General features: G+C 42.1%; 1 protein-coding gene across 1 annotated transcript in view; it reads right to left on the bottom strand.

The window, feature by feature from the left end:
- TBL1XR1 (TBL1X/Y related 1) overlaps window positions 1–20,336 on the bottom strand; it is a 114,145-nt gene that overhangs the window by 8,201 nt on the left and 85,608 nt on the right. Inside the window, exons 4-13 of the mRNA XM_084267400.1 lie at window positions 12,068–12,170; window positions 10,298–10,443; window positions 8,645–8,864; window positions 6,465–6,597; window positions 6,127–6,268; window positions 5,761–5,824; window positions 5,559–5,656; window positions 3,724–3,784; window positions 2,388–2,509; window positions 2,077–2,151 (exon numbers count right to left, since the gene is read on the bottom strand). Coding sequence (XP_084123526.1) covers window positions 2,077–2,151; window positions 2,388–2,509; window positions 3,724–3,784; window positions 5,559–5,656; window positions 5,761–5,824; window positions 6,127–6,268; window positions 6,465–6,597; window positions 8,645–8,864; window positions 10,298–10,443; window positions 12,068–12,125 — 1,119 coding nt within the window. The 5' untranslated portion in view covers window positions 12,126–12,170. The remainder of the gene's footprint in view (window positions 1–2,076; window positions 2,152–2,387; window positions 2,510–3,723; window positions 3,785–5,558; window positions 5,657–5,760; window positions 5,825–6,126; window positions 6,269–6,464; window positions 6,598–8,644; window positions 8,865–10,297; window positions 10,444–12,067; window positions 12,171–20,336) is intronic.

Raw genomic sequence — 20,336 nt, 5'->3', positions numbered from 1 at the left:
GAACAGACTGAGGGATGTAAGGGGATAGTAGTGAAATTTTCTGTTTTGATATCAAGCCCTAAGACGTAGTGAAACAGCCATTTCAGCCTTTCCCTGGCTCATTAGAATCTGCGCTGCCAGGTTTGTTCAGCACTGCACATGGCTCCTCAGGACTCTAACTCCTGCCTGATAACCTTCAGCAACAGAGTTTGTGCTGTCCCTACAAAAGGGATTTGGGGAGGGTTTTGTACCTTCTCCTAAATCTGAAACTTGATATAGTAGTCAATCAGCCGAACGTTTGGGGGTTTTTAAATGGTATCCATTTCAGCAGTGCTTTTAGCTCACTTTCTGTTAGAAAAAGCTACCAGGAGCATCTTTAAGCCCAATTGTATTTGAGATGTAATTGGGGTGTATGTTTAAATGAATGATCTTTTTCAGAACTGGCATCTCACTGAAAATTGATTTTTAATGCACAGACAGAATTGAAATCCTAGTTCCAGTTTAAATTGATGGGATCAACGTCTAGCTTGTCTTCCCAAAACCAGTATAGATGAAAACTGCCCACATTAGCTGCCCTAGAGAACGTCAGCTGGCATCACAAGAGAGAAAAATTTTTTAAAAAACCCAAGACAAAACAAAAAATCCACTAGGCATCTTCCATGTGCTTCAAAAGCTGCCACCCATTCCTACTGCCACTGAAAAGCAAGTGATGCACAAGTGATCAGTGATGTGTAGACTTATCTACAACCAACTGGTATTCCAGTTAACTCTGAACTCAACAACAAAATTCTTCCAGGCTGGGCTGAAAATTCAAAAGAGCAACCAAGAAGTTAATTGCCTGAACTGCCTGAACACACAAACGGTAACACGTTTCCAGTTGTCACCTCTCTACTCACTGCGAGCCAGCAGCAACAGTTTGAACTCTCAACTGGAATTCACCTCACCTGAGTTTCAGCTGTGTAAGTACGAAATATCCAGCTTAACCTGACTATTTTGACTCCATCCATTACCAATGGAGAATGACTGATGCTCTCTGGGGTTTACTCATCACACTTGACTTAGACACTTAACTTATAAAGGATGAATTGCTCTTCAGTGGTGCTATACACTCTGTTGACTAAAGGCGTCTAGACATCCAGGTTCTGACTGAAGGCTTCATGCTCACATGTTTGTGTTTAGATCAGGTGCCTGACTGTGTGCCAGCACAGGAGGGGAGATGCAGCTGGCTACTCCTTCAGCTATTCCCTGTCTCCAGTTAAACAAAGGTGAGCTAGAAGGAAACAACTGTCCCAAGGGCTACTAGTAGGACACTGCTGTCAACAGAAAAACTCGTGCTCCGAAACCCTACCAAGCTCAGCACTAACACCCCCATACTGCTCTAACGCCGTACAGGAGTGATGGAAAAGCATCTGTAACATGGAAACAGGACAGGCCTGTTGCGCATGGACAACCTCACTTCTCCTAGTGCATCTAAACTGGTGGTACTTTGGTATGGATCTCCAGGGTGCCTTGAAGTGCTCTGTGTAAGTCACAGCCTCCTCTGCGTTCACAGGTCTGACCCAGCTGTACAAGAAAGCGCGTTGCTATGAATTATTTGGAGGAAAAGCGTAGGCACAGTTGGGAACTGCGGAATGATTCTCGATGAACTGGAAAAAGCAAGGAGTACACAGAGTCTCCAAGAAATAATATGCCAAAGATTTTAACTAGGAAGAAGAGGAACACAGAATAAAACCAGGAAAGGAGCTAGTCACCCATTCTTGTATGTGTTATGCGACATGCATTCCAACCCTTCCTTTTAACCAAAAGCAACCGTCAAGCGTGACAGCTTAATGATTAATGACCTGATTCTGTAAACAGCTAAAAACACCTAATAAATCACACTCCAAGTCTCAGGGTGGCAGCCTGTAACAAGTTCTCTGGACCGAAGCTTGGCTCTGATTAACAAGGATTTGCTAGGATTGCCTCATCTTGTTACATTAAAAAAGAACAAATATGAGACTCCAAGGCCAGTACAACGATGCTGCTGGACTGCCCGAGCTCATGGTGCGCCTTCCAGAACCCTACAAAGACAGCAGCCATTGCCAGAACTCCCATTACCTTTAGAGTCATGTCATCAGAGCAGGATGCCAGAAGATTACCAGTTGGATCCCATTTGATTGCGTTTACTTCATTCTAAAATTGAACAGTGAGAGTAAGTTGGAGCCTTCGCTTCCATTACAAATGGCAGCTGACCAAAGGTGCAGTTGGACAGCAGTTAGGAGCACCTGTAGAACTGTCAGTATTTTAACATTTAATTTTCACTCCTAGCTTTGCCTTCAACAGCACTAACTTTTTGCTACCTGCTCATCCCATTTTCCAGTGCATGCTCTTACGAATCTTATAGCAATCCCCGATTTTCCAGTACTTACTGTGTGACCCTGGAAGGTTTTGATGGGCCTATCTTGTCCTAGTTTACAGACGTGAATACACATGTCTGTACTGCAAGAGGCAAACGTGTTGTTACTCTGCCAATCAACATCTAACGCTGGTGCTAAAAGAAAGAGACAGACAGTTAAAACCATGGTACGTATTCTGCAGGAGTTTGTTTTGCAAATTTAGCATGCACCCCCTTAGAAACAAATGCCAACAGGAAACAACCATTAATTTTACAGCAGTTCTGAAGATAATCAAACACTCTGACCAGTGAGAAACGCAGCCAGAACCAGCCTTATACAAGAGAAATGAAACAAAATTTAATAGAGGTCATTAAAGCACGGGACGTGTCTGAAATGAAACGGTTACACAGGAGAGCGCAGCAGGACAACAAGCTCTAGTGAAGTCATCTAAAAATAAATCTCAGGAGTCAGCACAAGGTACAGGTTCCCACACGTTAACCTGTTGTCATACATGAGCTCATCTCCAGTAACAGTGTGTGCTTGTGCTCACATGGCAGCCAGAGAAAGGTAATCATTTATTCTCTTTCATTAATAAGGTGTAGTAACCTAAAGCTTAATCATGGGTGACATACTCCATTTGCTCAGGCCAAGATATTTATGACAGATAGCACACAGAACTGCTCAGAGTAAATAAAGAGTTGATGGTTTTGATTGTTGTCATGCCACTGAAAACGTAGCATGAGCAGAATAAAAAGTGGAAACGAGAGACATTTCTTAAAGGCCCTTCAATGACATGTTCGTCATTCTCTCTATTCTGTTTTCCAGCTGACTCTGGCAGGCTTGCACAGCATGCAGCTCACAAAGCAATTTGTCTGACCTCCTGAGAGGCTGCACTCTCATCCCAGCTGGCCAGAAAACAGCCTTTCAGCTGGTTTGTGGCCAAAGAAATTGGGGATCGCGCAGCAGGCAGCGCGGAACAATGGGCTGCGGAGCTGGGATTACTGTAGCAGGGAGATGACAAATGCAGTCCTTAGCTGATAAACACAAATCCTTCGTGGCCCACCCACTTGATTTGGCTGCCACTGTACTACAGAAAGTCAGTAATGCTTGGATTATCTTTTATGACTTCCAAAGAACTGCAAATGCAACTGAGGGGTATAAAGGTACAAAATCAGAACTGTTCTCTCTCTGTTTGTGTTCTCTAAATTTGTAAGACAAGATGGGAGTCAGTACCCAGCGACTGCCTGTAAGACTGTAACTGGTGTAAATAAGCTCCATAAACTTCACATTTTGTTATTTTTTTAACTAAATGAATGGGGTTTTTGTCTTTTCAGATGACAATCCTGAAGGATCAAACATCCAGACTTACCAGAATGAAAAGGAAACTGCTGCTTCGCTTCGCCAGTGTGGGCATCCCAAATAATGGTGGTCTGTATTAAACAGATACATAAACAATGAACAAACCTGTACGCATCACCAGTTTCTCCACAACCACCACCACTCCCACCCATCCAACTACCTTGCCTACTCCTCCCCCTTGTCCAAACCAGCTCCTGATTACGTAGCTCTAGTGTTTCACCCAGTGCTCAAAGGAAATGGTAACAGATGGACAGAAAACAGTAGAAAAAAACTCCTGTGTGCTAATATTACATCAGCGTTTAATCACAACATTCTGGAGTCTGGAGGGAAGAAGGGGGTTGTGGACTCTTTTTTACCCTAATAAACAAAGTAGATTTATCTCCTTAGCCCTATTTATATTCTTCAAATCCCACCCACACACCTATTATAATTTGAAATACTTGCGTATTCAAATTGCCATTTCAAACCCCTATTTGTCCCTGAGGACACCTCTACATGAACAATTAGCCTCACACTTCAGAAACTGAAAAATTTCAGGGTGTAACTTTGTTCCCAGTTGCTCTCTGTCCATACTTCTGATAATCCTTCTGATGAGAGAAATCCCAGACGACAAAATTCGTGCTTTATAATCACTGTATCACACACCAATGCCCCTGACATACCTCAAAGATCAATGAAAATTTTGACACTGAATTCAGTGGAAGCACGAACTGACCACACAATTTATGGAAAAGGAGTGTAAGGTTGGGTCAACTTTTCTGCCCACACAGTGTATTTTTCAAAGCATAATCTCAGCTGCATTGTCCAAGGAGTTTTATTGACTGAGATGAGGCTTCTCTCTCTTCCAGCATATTTTTCTACAAATTAAAGCTGTACTTCCACAGAGATTTAAAAACTGGCATAAGCCATCAGAGCTGCCAAAAGTAGAAACTCATCCTTTCCATGCTTTGAGATATTTACTTCTCCTTCCTTTGTGCCACCTCAAGCGTTTATAGAGCTGGGCACGAAAGCAAAGCAGGTTAAATGTGTCCAGGGAAAAAAATAAAGGAGAAAATCTACTACTCTTCAGTGATGCTGCCAGGTTTGTATTATGGGCCTGTGGTCTTACTGAGCTTGTGGTTTGACAGTTTCACTGAGAGAAAGTCAGTGTTTACTCCTGCACCTTTGAATCAGGTAAAGGAAAAACTAAAAAGTCTTCTTACTCTTTGAAGAGTCTGTTTTTGTCTTTTAATTCCTCTCCAGCCTGTTCTTCATCCCTGTGTGCCCTTCCCACCATTCATAAAACCTCTCACACTAACAATGGCTTTGAACTTTAAGCTCTTCTGAGTCTTTACGTTTGTTTAGAGAAGTGAAAGAAAACAGATAACCAATGAGCTTCCTGGTGTTATAGTACTGGTACCTCCCCAGTCAGATACATTGACCTTTCTTATGCCCCAGCTCTAATCTTTTTAATCATTCTAAGGTCTGAGTGGTACCCAAATCAGACTGAACTCATTCCACCAGTACAAGTTTTTTCTGAGGCTCTGAATCAAGTGCTTTGCTATATTTTAGATTATTTGGTTTTACAAAGGTTTTACATTCCTGTGTTTAATGTACTTATTTCCTACCTTACACTAACCTACCGGGGATGAGATCCGGGGACACCGATATCTAACACACTGAAGTATCTCAATAAACGACTATAAAACACATGGAAACACAGCTAAGGTAACAAGTTCTCTGTATGTATGTATTTACATCCCATGTCTTTAAATTTACTTGCTTTCTAGAGCTTTACTGTTACGCTTACAGTTAAGATTAAAACGGTGAAGGAAAGAATTTTAATTTTACCAAAGATTATCTCACCTTGTCCACTCCTGCACTTAAAATGAAGTTTCCTTTCTTGTTCCATTTTAACGCAAATATAGGACCTTTATGTTGCCCTAAGGTGCTGGCAAGATTACCTGAAAATTTATATTGATATGAATAATTAAAAAAATAAAAAAAAGGCTACGCTGTGAGCCACAAAACAGGAAAATATACTGGAAATGAAAAGTATTTCACTTACCGTCTTTAGTCCATATCCTTGCAAAGCCGTCGTAAGACCCAGTTGCTAGAAGTGTACCTTCACTCTGCCAGCAAAAAGGTTATTCTGTTTATTTTTCTTTACTGTATAGCTCAAAGCTAAAGAGCACCAAGCAAATTTCAGGTAGAATACATCTGTGTAAGATTTATGGTATTTATTCCACTGACTACAACTTATTAAAAAGAAATCTCCCAAGTACAATACAGGAAATTACAGTGCAACTCAAACCCAGAAGTATTCCAGGAGCTGTAGCAGAGGATGCTCGGTTGCTGTCACTTAAAATTTGACTATGCAAAATTATAGGTACAATTCTCTTGTATTATTTTGAGCACTGCCATTTCTACTTACGTTCCAATCCAGCGATGTCACATCTTTGTTGCTGGGCACATCCTGCCCTCCTTCTCGTATACAGTGTCGAAGTACCAGTTGCGTAGAGCCGCTCGTGCTGTTTTCACTGAGGTTCCATATCCGTGCTGTCGAATCTCCAGATCTAAAAAACATAAATAAGACCATAACTCCTTCTCCCAATTAATTCCATTTTATAAAATTATTTCTTTTGAAACAGCAAATGCTGTGGCATTTGATGTAGAGGGCGTTGAGGCAGGTACTATTTTAACTTGTTGCCATCCACACAGGTAATGCCAACAAGCGCTAACATTACACATGTACACGGTTAATGCACACACCCTGAGGCCAAAAGGTCACTAATGGGATTCCAGGCACAGATGAATACTTCAGATTCATGGCCACGCAGCACCACCGCCTTGTTGGGAGGGATTTCAACATCTCCATCCACTTCCATCATATCTGTGTGATTATCTGCATTATGGGAAACAGTAGAGAGAGGTGGACTTTAATATTTTGGGACAATACACTTTAACTACCGTATGGCTAATATTCTTCTGGAATGAGCACAACAATTAACTGACAATTTACAAGGACTGAGCTTTGACAAAGCCATGGTGTTGGTTTATCTTTCCATTTCCAGTTTACGCAGTGCTATGAACAGATGGGGGGCTTCAAAAACGTGAGAAAGCTCTCAGCCCTTCTAAACCTCAGCATCCAAACGGACTTCATTTTGAAACTTCAAAAATCAAGGCCAAAAGGTACATTTTTGCTATGCTAAGAAACAAACACTGCCGTTGGAAGTAGTCACAGCTTTTCAGGCACGATACTGCACTGTACAATATGCTACCAGTCTATCCGGAGCCTTAAAAATACGTTTATGACATATTCATTTTCAGAAAGCTCCCTCCTCACCGACTGCAGTCAAACAGGTTGAATCTACATCCCAGACACTTCACTTACAAGATGTTTTTAATTAATACAACAACATTTGGCGATACGGTAAACTGATAGTGGAGCTTTTTAAATGGCATCGGCAATTACTGCGGAATTGTGGCAATACGTGGCTTTTCTGATGTTGAATCCATATTGTTCTATAGAACATATTAGGGGGGGTGTAATTCAACTGACAAAACAGTCTTCTTGTCAGCTACCATCAATCATTTTCTATTATTAAAATAAGTTCACACTGAGTGTAAATGCTGAATATTCAAGCAGCCGAGCGGTTCGCCCGCACCCTGTTTATTCACTGCAGTTAAACAACCCGCTTCACATCGACCGCTTAATTTAACATTAAGGGTTTCTGTCGGTGTTTACGTGTGTGAGGAAAACAGGAAAGTCTGTTAGCACATGCAGATTTTTAAGAAGAGCACCACATAAACATGGCTTCAATTGAAGAGGCCCGATGCAGCATCACTGGTGTACCAGCCAGCAGGGGCTGCTGGCATCTCACAGTTCGCCCGGTGCGGATCAGCGTTAGCTGACTCCAGCCAGTTTGCAGTTAACAACTACATCATTATAGTTTTTCTGAGCAGAGAGCTTATTTGCTTAAGCCAGAGACGATATTTCCAAGTTTATTTATCACCTATAATAATAATAAAAAAAAAAAAAACAGAAAAATCCAGCTGTGAAACGTAAACCCTGTACGTGACAGGGATGCTTCTCACAGGCACCTGTTTCTTGCAGGAGATGTAACTCCTGCTCTCAAATATGTAGCTCTCAATTCCAGAACAACACTTTCAGAATCACATTTTGATGCCTGGCCTGAGCTTTTCTACACTAAGCCTGTCAGTTATGTTTCTCTGACTGATGATGACAAATAAACTCACCTCTCTCACCAATCACCATTAAAATGGAACCAACGAATAAACCAAACCTGTCAGAAGTTGCACTAAATAACTCTGAATGGCAGATTAGGAAAACTGGTACGGATAAAGGAGACAACCGACACAGGATTTGGTGTTGGCAACCATGGTCTTCCCAGCATGACATGGAAACATGTCCTGCAGAGCTGGTTACGGGTCTCTAGTTCATGGGGTGAGCAGGACTTGTCAGGAGTAGTTTGCAGAGCATCATAGGCAACGCTCAGATTTAGCCAGCTATAGACTAGCAGCCTCCTCTCCTTGTTCCTCGCACAAGGGCCAAGTTTGAGGACCTGCAATATTTAAAGAGTTGTCTCCAATTTTTTCTCTTCAGGAAGGAGCTCTCAGAGGGTCCCGTGAAAACCTTCCAATGGCAGGAAAGGAGCAGTGCCGGGACTCTGGAATACTGGGAATTAATGAATTCAGGAGTTCGCATCTCTTCCTGCAATTCCAAATATCAAACCTGAGGCAGTCAACGGCAAGACACCATCGGTTAAGGTGGCTCCTACAACAATGGCATCCTCTGGATGCTGAATCATTACCAGCACCGCTACACGTGGTTATCTGCCAGCTCATCCGTGTTGCCTGACAACCAGCAACACGACAAATGACAAAGAAATGACATGACACAGGCTGAGGTCATTTCTGTCTCAACTTACTTGCTATAGTATGTGCTCCGTTCTCCTCTCCATTTGCAGTATTCTCGCCATTTTTCGCTGATCCCTGTTGGTTAGTGGCGGCTGCAGCCGCAGCAGCAGCTGCCTGCTGTTGTGCAAGTTTATCTCTGTAGGCCTGTTGTCTTGTCTGTACCACATCAGGCATTACTGCATCTATCAGTGAGAGAGACTCTATCGGCCTACCATCAAACAAGGTACCATCCTAAATTACAGCAGAGGGAGAAAACAAAAACAAAACAAAAAGACAATACCAAGTGCAAATTAACATCGTGGGCAAAAAATTCCAAGGGAAAAAAGAAAGCAAAAGTTTTATTTAATAGAATAAGACAGTCTACACATGGAGCTGGAAGTGATACCTCATCATAGCTGTAGGTAGGATTAGAATTTTGCTCTAAAGTTAAGTGGCCACTGTAAATATGTCAAGAAAGGCACTGCAGGCCTGGCAGGGCTCCTGGATTCAAAACTTTTATGCTTCAAAGTTTGCCAAATCATCTGGTAAAGCAAGAACTTCTCTAAGCTATCTAAGAATGCGATTTCAAATGCCAGTGGCTGCAACAAAACCTAATGGCTTGTTTGAAAAGCTGCAAACACTGCAAGCTGGGTCACTGCTTGTGAAGTTATTCTATCTTATTAGACTAAGACTTTCCATAAACACATTATCTGGAGAGTTGACTAGTTTTCTTCCTTTTTTTAAACAGTGCTGGCATGCTTTCAAACAACAAGGAAGAATTTTATCCTGAAATGGACAAGACCCAGTTAAAAATACCCATATACATACGCTAGGGCTTTGTAAGGATCTATTTTTAGGAGCTAGAAGGTTTCTTTGCGATAAATATAGGGTCTCCTTCTATTCCAAGCACTTGCTTTATTTTTCTGAGGCTTCCTAAGGGAAAGGATTTGCTTCACTGAAACTATGAAAACTACACATAAACAGAAACCGTAAGGGAGACTGGAAAGAGAGGAGAATTAGTGAAATGAAAATTGTTTCCTTCTGCAGTATAACTGACACATGCAAAGGCTGCTAACCTTCCAGGCACAAATGAGAATGGAAATAGAAGGCATCTGCAGTATCAGACAGGAAGATACATAGCTTTCAGTACTGCTGGAATAACCATTTAACAGGTCCCACTCAAGATGAATTAGCCAGCAGGAGCAAAGAGCAACCTGGTATCTATGGACATCCTTCCTGCCACAAACTGCAACCCTGTCCCTGGGCTCTCATTACTTCACTGTAACGACACATCACCCAAACGAGAGATGCACAGGGCTCTCCCACCTCCTCAGGGGAAGTCTACAAGAACAAAAATTAAGAATCTACTGGTCTCAATGATTATTTTACTGCACTTGTCTGGATTTACTACAACATTATATCAGGGTAAAAACTCTACAGACAACGGACCTTTAAGCAATGAGCCAGAACACCATGCCTGGTGTTGTGTGGCTGCACTGGGCAGAACCCCTACCCAGTTATGTCACTCCATTCTGGTTCCACCACTGGAGTCATGGTGAACACCAGCAGTAAGGAATCTGAAGTAAAAGTAAATAAATAGGATACAAGAAGGTTAAGAAAAAATACTGACATTCAAACTTACTGCAAGCAAGGACATGATGCTCCTGCAGGCAAAGCCTCCTTACCTCGTTAATACTGACTTCTGCCTCTACATACTGCAGACCTTTCTGGATGATGGAAATCAAAGCAGCTGGTGGCACCAGAGCACCATTTATGTTGGACTGGCTGATATGGCTCTCTATACCAAAGGTAAATGCTGAATGGGAAAACCCTAAAGACAAGGCAAAAAACATCAGGATTGATTTATAGACAGGCACTGCTATTCGCCATACTACTGTAGAATCTTGTGAACTACAAACACAACTCATCAAACCACCTCTGTTGTTTCCCTCATATGCTTTTAGTTTAAATGAACAAAAAGACAAAACTGAAGCTCATATATAACACAATCATTATTAATTTTGGGATCACTGGCAAAACATTTGTGCGTGGGTAACTATAAAACTAGAAAACACACCATTTGCAATAGCATTGAGATATACTTTTATACGCTGAAACAATATATACATACTGTATCATACCTTGCATTTAATAAAATATTTATCTCTGGGACACCAAAACTCACTTGTTATTTTTTACTCACTGATTTGTTACCCCTGAAAGTGAAACGGATCTGTACACAGAACACAATTCACTTCATGGGACAGTGCTGTCACAATTGTGTGTGTTTTGGCACTTAGAACTACATCAGAATTGTACACGGATTAAGAAGTGGCAAGTCCAAGAGCACTGGTAGTTGATTTTGTTTTAACACCCTGAAAAAAGTGAATTTAACCTAGAGAATCATAGTTATTTGGGTAAATTAACTTTACTGCCACAAAATTCTTACACTCTTTTTTTTTTTTTTTCCCACTGTAACATAACCAGGAACCTGCCTGCAAACTTTCACAGCAAGTCAAAAAGATTTTGTAAGTTTGGCTTTTGTGACAAAAGGAATCTGCAACTGGAATGAGAAGGCATAATGGTTTTCAGTAAATTCAGGCAGAACGATGAGTTTCTGCTGTCTTTGTACAAGCAGTGACTAAGAAACCCTACATCCACTACTGCTCCTGATGCTTCTCTGCCTTGGCTTGGGAAGCCCGTGAACAGCACACAGTGGTTGCACCAGAAGCCTGAAGTTTATTTTCAAATTTGACAATATTCATCTGTCTTCTGCTCTTCCTCCTGAGAGGTGGTAAGCTTCAGCTAGCCTGGCACCAAAGGACAAAATTCTCCAAGAAAGTGTCCAGCAGGATGGGAGGCTCCTGAGAACCTCACTGAGAGTCACTCCTGTAAAAAATCTGTTCATCTGTATTTAGATTCAAATTGTGCCAATGAGTCATATGGTCACAGTTGCTCCTCCTTCCTTTGAAACACAGCAACATCTGCCTTCCCACAGTCACATTCAGGCAACGAATTTGGCCTCACAGGACCAACTTGCAGGAGCATCATCACTCCAAGACAGAACAGGGCAAAAAAACCAAGCAGTGTTTTGGTGGCCATCCCCTTTTCTCCTTTAAGCAGTCCCAAAAGAAACAGTGCAAAGTGTCACCATCACCCTGCAGATAGAAGTGAACTCCAGGAAAATGCAATTCTAGCAATCACATCAGTCCTTAGTTGGTTGACTGCCATCTGAAGACTCCAAATGACTAAATCTGATTAAGTTACAGAAGGTAACTTGGCAGGAATTCATTCTCTTGTTGAGAAGAAACACCAAGAAACAGTTCAGACAGAAGTACATGCCTACTGGCAAAATAATTAAATGAGTCTGCATTTGCTAGAGCCAGTTGCAGATGAATACCAAATAAATTATGTATTGTTTAACAACCAGAATCGGAAAAACAAACCCAACTCACCTGACTCTTGCAAGTATCTATATACCAGGAAGTTAACCTCATCACTGCTTATACTCATCTTTATTCCCAGTTAAACCATGAGGTCACAACAAAGGACACAACCCTGGAAAGAAAAAAGTAGGTCAATTAAATATTTTTACTACCTAATACGTATTTCTCCACAAACACTGTATTTATAACGTAAGTAGCTCCCTGGCAGCACAGACAATGGCTTTATTTTATAATGCAAATAAGTCTACCATAGTCATTAAAAAGTCATTTGTCTCACCACAACATAAAGGTCAGTAAATTAAATATTGAAGGGCTGGATTCTCAAATGATGCAAATTGGTATGGACTGGGGAACTATGCTGCTTAATAACAGCACTAAAAGGGCCTCGTTTCATGGGGTTTAAAAAAATAATCAAGGGAGTTTCATTGAATCAACATTATTGGAATGGAACACGTCTCAAAATTTGGATTTCTCCCTGGCTAACAAAGACAGAGAACTTGGCTCCAGGTTGGTACCCAGGCAAGGTCTCACTTTTATTGTTTCATCTACTTAATTTTCACATACTCCTGCTCTTGTCAGAAGGTGCAATATGGCTCTGTGCCTGTGCAAAGAAAGCCCAACTATTTCCACTACAGATCAGGAAACGGCTCAGCCATACAGCCATACCCTGGTACTTTGCAAAAGGAGTTCTTGAACCTGGAGACAAACTTTAAGTGGAGGGGTTTTACTAATATTTATCTATGCTTTCAATCAGTGCTTTAAAAATACTGACAGATATGTATTTTATTAATGGTAGCAAGACAAACAACCGATCAGGCCATATATATTTTCAAGGACAAATTTTGAAAATACAAGAAGAATATTTATAATACAAAGATGAAAAGAGAGAACAAGGGATTTTTTCTAAGTTTTGCTCACAAAAATGAGGCATTTCTCATGACTTCTGAATGTTTGAAAATTAAAGTCCTGATCTTTCCATGACATCAACTAAAAAAGTAGAAGTATTAGCTTCCACATCTTACTATGAACTAAGGTCCATCTCCTGTTCCCAGTATCCACCCAGCACTTCCCATCAATAGACCTTCTGCCTCTTTACCCAGCCACCACCATCACTTTCTTCTAGGGAACTGGAGTCAAAGAAGCTAAGAGACTTTCTTCTTGTTATCTGACAAAGTTTGACCTGAATCTGATGAGGAAAAAAAAAAGGACTGAAGACCAGGTTTGCTTGTATTATTCAAAGTAAGTAGTTCTGGCTACACAGCTCTGTGGTCGGGCCATTCGCCACTGTTCCTCAAAATGGGAAAACGGTGAGTGCAGCAGTGAGCCACCCAGGGTAAGGGTAAGGCTGCCAGACGTATTGTTTTTTAGACATCTTTGCCTAGCAAGATTTCCTAAGGACATGGGGCAAAATGGCCACGCTCTGGTTCTTACCATCTAACACTTCAATTTTACCAGTCAACTGCAAACAAACTTGACAGTCAAGAAGGGCTGTCCAAGATGTGACTTTCCTACAAGTTTCATAAGGGTATCAAAGCCCCATCTAAGCGCCTTGAGAAGGGGCTACAGAATGAACTCTGGACGCCAAAAGGAGTGTTTGCCCAAAATCATGCATGAACCCTGGTGAGTTGCTGACACATGGATCCCCCAAACTCGCCCCAGCTAATGGCAGGGACATGACTGAGGGGAGCCCGGCTGCCTGCTTGGGTCAGAGCATGCAGGAGAAATGAGATAGTCTGAGAACTTTGCAGGGAGGGCTCAGACCCAGCTGGGGCCCACAGAACCCAAGTGGGAAAGCTGAAGTTATCCAGTGTGGGAAATGGGATCCTACATTATGCCGAACCTGTCCATGGAACCCAGATCTTACGCTTATAGAGCGGGTCGAGCATAACGTGCTGCCGAAGAGAGGGAAAGATGGCTTTAAGTTTCTTAAGGGAATAAAAATGCAGTACTATTAGAATATTTCTCATTACTAACGAAAAAAAAAAGAATCTCTCCAGCACAATAAGGTCCAGCTCCTGCACCATAGTTTGTCACAGTGCACTGATACCAACCCTACCCCCTTCAATCCCCAGTGGTGCCCCACAACAAGGCATTTCTGCCTGACTGCAACATAGTTCGAGGGCTCGTTTGCCGAGCAGTGTGTGAAGTGAGTGTCATTTTTAGCCATTTCATCCCACCCTATGACATGCAGGGCCAAACACCCATTGCACACAGCTACGTTTTGTTGTCGTACTGTACACAAATCAACTTCATTTAAGGCTGTTTGTTACAGAGGAGATCTGTACTAAGAGAAACAACATTCTCCTTCCGAAAAACAGGTAATATTGGAAGGACTCGTAAAGAAGCCTTTTTCCATTGTATACACACACACAAGAGTGGTACTTGCTTCATGTGTCTTTTGTTTTTAAATTTTACATCTTTTTAAACTCTTGCCGCATCATCCAAAAAGACAGAAATAAGAGGAATATTTGCTGCCTAGTGAAGCCCAGCATTATTAATATGAAGAGGGCTCCCTCACTCAAAGCCGAGTTGCGGAGATGATCCAGGTTCAAATTAGATGTTCAGGTTCAGATCAGATGTTAGGAAAAAATTCTTCCCTGAAAAGAGTTGTCAGGGCCTGGAACAGGCTGCCCAGGGACGGGATTGAGTCACCATCCCTGGATGTGTTTAAAAGATGAGTAGATGAGGTGCTCAGGGATATGGTTTAGCACAGGACAGGAACGGTTGGACTCGATTTTAAAGGTCTTTTCCAACCTAGTCATTCTGTGACCTGTTACGTAGCTGAATATCTAAACAGAAAAAACCCCAAACCAGCTAACATTTTGCTTGTCTGTCAAAAGCATTATTCACTCTACCCAAGTCCAAGGAGTATCATTTTCCAAGGCTGGTTTCAAAGCCTTTCCCCAAGCAGCCGCCCGCCGTCCCGCGCGGCTATCGGTAGGTGGCAGTGCAGCACCGCCTCTGCGCCGCAGCAACTGGAAAGCCAGCTCAATGAATACACACACGGCTTGCCTGATGAGAACACGAAACCGAACTGGGTGCAAAAGTTTCCACCTTTCCACTGGAAATTGCTTTATCCGTTTTGCCGGTGGGTGTTTAAGTTTTCTGCACACTCGTTTCTGTACTGGTCCCACTGCGCAGCCAGCACCCGGACACGAGCATCACCCGGCCACTGCGCAGCCAAGGTCCCAAGCAACGGTGAGAAGAGAAGCAACATCAGACCACCCTCCTGCCCATCCCAATAGCAAACTACTAAAGAGAAAATACTGCTGAAGCACAGACAGGAGGGGATGCAATAATTCCTTCCTATGACAAATTTTTACCTGCTGCCCAGCTGGACTCTGGGTGCTGGGTTTAGGCTGCCCACCCTGGCAAGCAGGGGCAGAGCAGCAGCTCCGAACCCCATCACACACAACGGGGAAGCTGAGACCAATTCCAGCCCCAGGAACCACCACACTCCCTCAGAACATTCCAGGGATTTAGAGGGAACAGGGCACTGCACAGTGCACCCACAATACTGTCGCAGCTCCAAGTGTGCTTTTAAAGGCAATCTCTCCCACTTGCCCCTACATTTGTTTTGCACCTTGGAGCAGTCCCATTACACATGAAGTAGATTCCTGACAGGTAAAGAACTAGGAATAAACACAAAAAAGATGCGCATGAAGTCTTACTAACATGGGCTTCTCAGTCCCTGGGACCATACCAGGACTGACACTGACATCCACTGTCTAAATCCAAGTGCACTTCAGTATGCCTCTTCTCAAGCCCTCTTAACCCCCACACACATCTGCAACACTCAGCAATGACATAATGCCAAGGGAACTCTATTACAGTGACCCATCACCCTGTTCTTTTCCAATCATCATAAGCCACCTGGCTGGCCACAGGCACTGGTTATCTGTAGGATCCTCCTATGGTTTGTAGCACCACTGTTCAATTAGAATCAGCACAGGAGCAAGATATCCCAGGTAATTTTTAATGTTGCTAGAGAAAGTCCCCAAACTCACAAAATTAATCAGGTGTAAAACGTATCAGCCATAGAAATTGATTGTCTGTATGTGTGCTGGACTCAAGATGCTCTGAAGAACCAGAGATGCCACAGGTCAGAAGAGACAAGATGCACGTCTGTGCTTTAGACAAACTGACCCACTCACTCCAATTCTGAAGCCGTGCCAGAAACCAAACAAAGTCATGCAGAAACTCCTTTTTTTTCGAATGAAACGAGGTTTGTGGTCCCAGAGCCAGCACACCACCTCTTAGCTCTCTCCCACTTAGAAAAACGTGTCTGTAACACACATACTGGAACTCAAGCACACCAACACGCTGGAGGCTCACCTGGGCTTCTCCACCCCTCTAGCACCATCCCCACACTGTCACGCTTTGGGTACAATTTACAAGTGAAATCCATTATAATGAGATCAAGTTCCACAATCACGGGCACCAGATCTGCAGGCTAATGGGTGCTCAGCAGTACAAACCCGATTGCATTTCTGACAAATTATTATTCCACTCTGCATGTTTATGCTAGCTTTGTACTCCTCTTCTAGGTTCATGCCAAATGCTAGAGAACAGATGCCGCCCGATATGGCTCCTGGCCTAATAGTTTCTTTTGGTTGTGTTTTGTTGGCTTTTTTTTTTTTTTCAAACCAACCTGAACCAGCAGAGAAAGTTTATACATCAGATTAGCATTTTGTAATTTTGTATCTCTTAATCACGGTTTTATAACAAACAGTAGATTTACTAGAGTTAGATTTACCATCAAACAACAGCCTAAGAAAGTAACATTTCTGTGGGTTTAGGGGGGCTCTAACGCATCCTAATTAGGTAGGGAAACAGAAAAACCTGGCAAGCTGCTGTGAACAGTAATTCCCCAAAACATACCAATCATTAGTTCGGTACCAACTATGATATGTTAAAGGGAACAGCTAGTGCTCCGGGTAGCTCTGAAAAATGTTTAATGTTCAGATATAAACAGACTGCTACATTTATCCACGGAAAACAGAAGTCTGGCTACAGAAACAATAAATCTCCTGCAACAGAAATATTGTCACTAGTCCTTTTATTTTTTCCTCTCTCATGAGAAATCCTGACAAATATTTTGCTAGCATGTGTGCACATATACCATAGATTTTTTCTTTATTATCTGCTTAAGAATTTTATTTTTAATGACCATGATGGTTAAAAAACCCAAATAAATTCTCTAATTCTACTTTACATCTGTATTGCCTCTCTCAAGACCAATTTTTCTTCACCATGCTTTGCAGCTAACCCTCGGAACCCCTCGGGCTGGCAAACGTACCTGCTGAACTCGGCATCTCTGCGACTGCTGTCACGGTGGCTCAGGGACAGACAAAACCCCACAGCCCTTACCCTAAACTCCTCCACTTCCCAAATGCATCCAGGTTGATGATGACACAGAGGCACCAATGCTGCCACATTCCACTTTGACTTATTAACTTGGAGGCGCTGAAAACGACAGTGAAGATGGTGCTACTTAAATCCAGCCACAGGCCCAGGCAAACTCCAGGATTCAGACCTTCACCCAGACACCAAATCCACCACGTGAGAGGCTCGCAGAACCAGAGTTTTAACCTGGGGCTCCTCTCCACAGAACGCTGGTGGCTGCTCTTCTCCAAAGGCTCTTCCCCAAGACATGGTGGGTCTACCTCTAATGGCTGCTGCCCTCAGGGAGGCTACAGCCAAAGCAGAGTTCTGTGCAGCCCTTCAGTGACTGCTTATAAAGGAGAACTCATTAAAAAATGTGTGGTCCCTGCATGTCAAGCATGCAGCATACGCCGAATGTCATCCTTCTGCCTACAAATTTATTAGACTTTACTTTCACTCAAAATTAACATTTTCTCCTACTTTAGAAAGAAAAAAATGTTGAGTCTTCTTTAAGTCTATCAACTAATTGCTCTAAACACTCTTATTTGCTCTTTCACGTCTTCATTTGAGAGATGGGGTCCAATATTGTATTGGGCACAATACAAATGAGCCCTTATTAAAGTTCTCCTACTATCTGACAATCTGCAATTAGAAATTCTTTCTAACCTTCTGAATTTAAAGGAAAACGTTTTTTAAATTAAATGCATAAGCTTTATTTAATATATTTTAAAATGAAAGTTATCTCATTTTCTGCATTTTTACCTGTGTCTCTGAATTGCTATTATTTAAATGTGCCCTTTTTTAATTTTAAGATTCAATAATCTATGTCAAATGTGAACTTGCATAAAAAATTATCTGTAATTCTACCTAATGAACCCTCTAACTGATTTCCCATATGATCAAGCTTTGCCAGCTTTCCTTCTAGCAATTTAAAAAAAGAGATGCTCCTTACGCTCACCTTTTAACTTGACTGCTTTACCTTTACTCTCAAAAATACAGCTTCTTTTCTGAATACCAAGAAAATAATTTTTCCTTTCCTCATCTGAATTGTTTTCCTTAGCTCAGGCGATAAATACTTGTATTCTGTACTTCAGCATCAGTGACCTAATTTATGGCAACAGCCTCTGTCTTTCTGTGCCAATTTCAAAGTATGAAGCATACAAGATGACAAAGCCAGTTGGAAATTTTCTGAAGAAAAAGAATTACAACCCTGAAAGAGAAAACAAAACCACCCAAAACCTTGGCTAAAAATAACAGTTACTGTCTACTTATCTGAGTACTCAGGCCCCTGAAACACCAAGCACAGTCCTGAGTACTATTACAAAATAAGCTGCAGATGAAGCCCATTTGTTGGTTTTGCCTAGAGCAAACTAGTATTTAATTACTGAACTATGAATCTCCTCCCCAAAGTCATATGCTGCATGACCCAGGAGACTGGGATTCCGGATGTTACAGCAGAGACACAAGTGACAATATATTCAGTATCGTATTTCCAGGGCTATGGCTACAAAGCTGCAAACTTCTATGCTTTCTAGAGTTAAAAATACATCTTCCTGGACAGCTATAGGGCATCTTGCAGTGATTCTTGGCAGCCACATTTTGTAAATCCCTAGGCTGACTAAAGGAACAGGGATACTTCTGCTACTGACACTTTATTGAACGCTCTTTACGTTCTCAAACCTCTTTTCTTCCTTGTTACAGTGCAACTGAAGAAGAAATTACATGTTTGAGGGAGATTTTTCTCCTTATTTCCTCTATCAGAAGAGCAAAAAGGGATTGTGTATCAGTATCTTAAAGAGTTTTCAGCTGTTTGGGGAATAATGAAAATACACGCCTCTTTCCAGGCACAACTTTTCTGCACGGTAATTACAACCCTGCTGAAATGGAGGTAGTTCTGATACATCTTTCCTCAGAATCAAATACATTATTCCTTTAAAACTTGAAAGCCAAACCCAGCTGCTCAGAATACACACCCATAAGTCAGTAAAACCACCAGCAGGGAGTCCTGCCCAGGGTTTGGCTACTTCGTGATAGCCTTTCCTCCTGATCCCCCCCAAGATCATAGAATCATAGAATTGTAGGGGTTGGAAGGGACCTTGAGAGATCATCGGGTCCAACCCCCCTGCCAAAGCAGGCTCCCTAGGACAAGATCCCAAACCCAAACATCCCACATCACTTCCCTAAGGGCAGCCAAGGAGAGGGCTTTTAATCACATGGCTCAAACTAGGATTAAATGAAAATTGCCCAAAAGTATTCATTAAAAAGTTAAATCACTGCCCTCTTTCAATACCTAAATGACATTCAAAGCATACCAAGAAATATAACCAAATATAACCAAACATTATGTAATTCTCCTTGATCACTTGCCTAATCCAGACCAAAGGCATCTTCCATAAAAGAGGAACCGGTGGCTTGATGGGATGACCTTCAGGGTTAGACTATCTTCTCACAAGCTGGGCAGAGCTCTATGGCAGCAAAACTGGAAGTGTGGCATTTCTAAGGCAGATTGCTAGCTTCTGATTGATCACCAGAATTAGCACATTTACCTGGGGAAGCAGTAGTACAGGCATGGCCAGTACGGATTGCTTCAGAAGATGTCCTGTGAAGTCCACCTTCCAGGCTCTGTATGCTAACCTGTATCTACTCTGTACAGAGAGACACATACCAGACAAATACTTACCATGACTCCAAGGAGTGATGTCCACAAAAAGGGAAAATTTTCTTATGGGGGGGTGGGGGCACCATGGGAACAGTGGTCAAGTCAACTGTCAAACAAGCTGGAGAGCTTCCATTCCTAGGCCACCAGAAGCATGTCCCTCTAGATAAGAGTCAGAATCCTTTGCAATCACACACGCCCTGTCTCCACAAAGCTTTGTAAAATTGTTAAATGGCT

Source organism: Gallinula chloropus, assembly GCF_964237585.1.
Source record: "Gallinula chloropus genome assembly, chromosome: 8".
NCBI classification, from domain to species: domain Eukaryota; kingdom Metazoa; phylum Chordata; class Aves; order Gruiformes; family Rallidae; genus Gallinula; species Gallinula chloropus.
The sequence above is the reverse complement of the archived record's forward strand: the minus strand, read 5'-3'. Positions and strand labels throughout refer to the sequence as shown.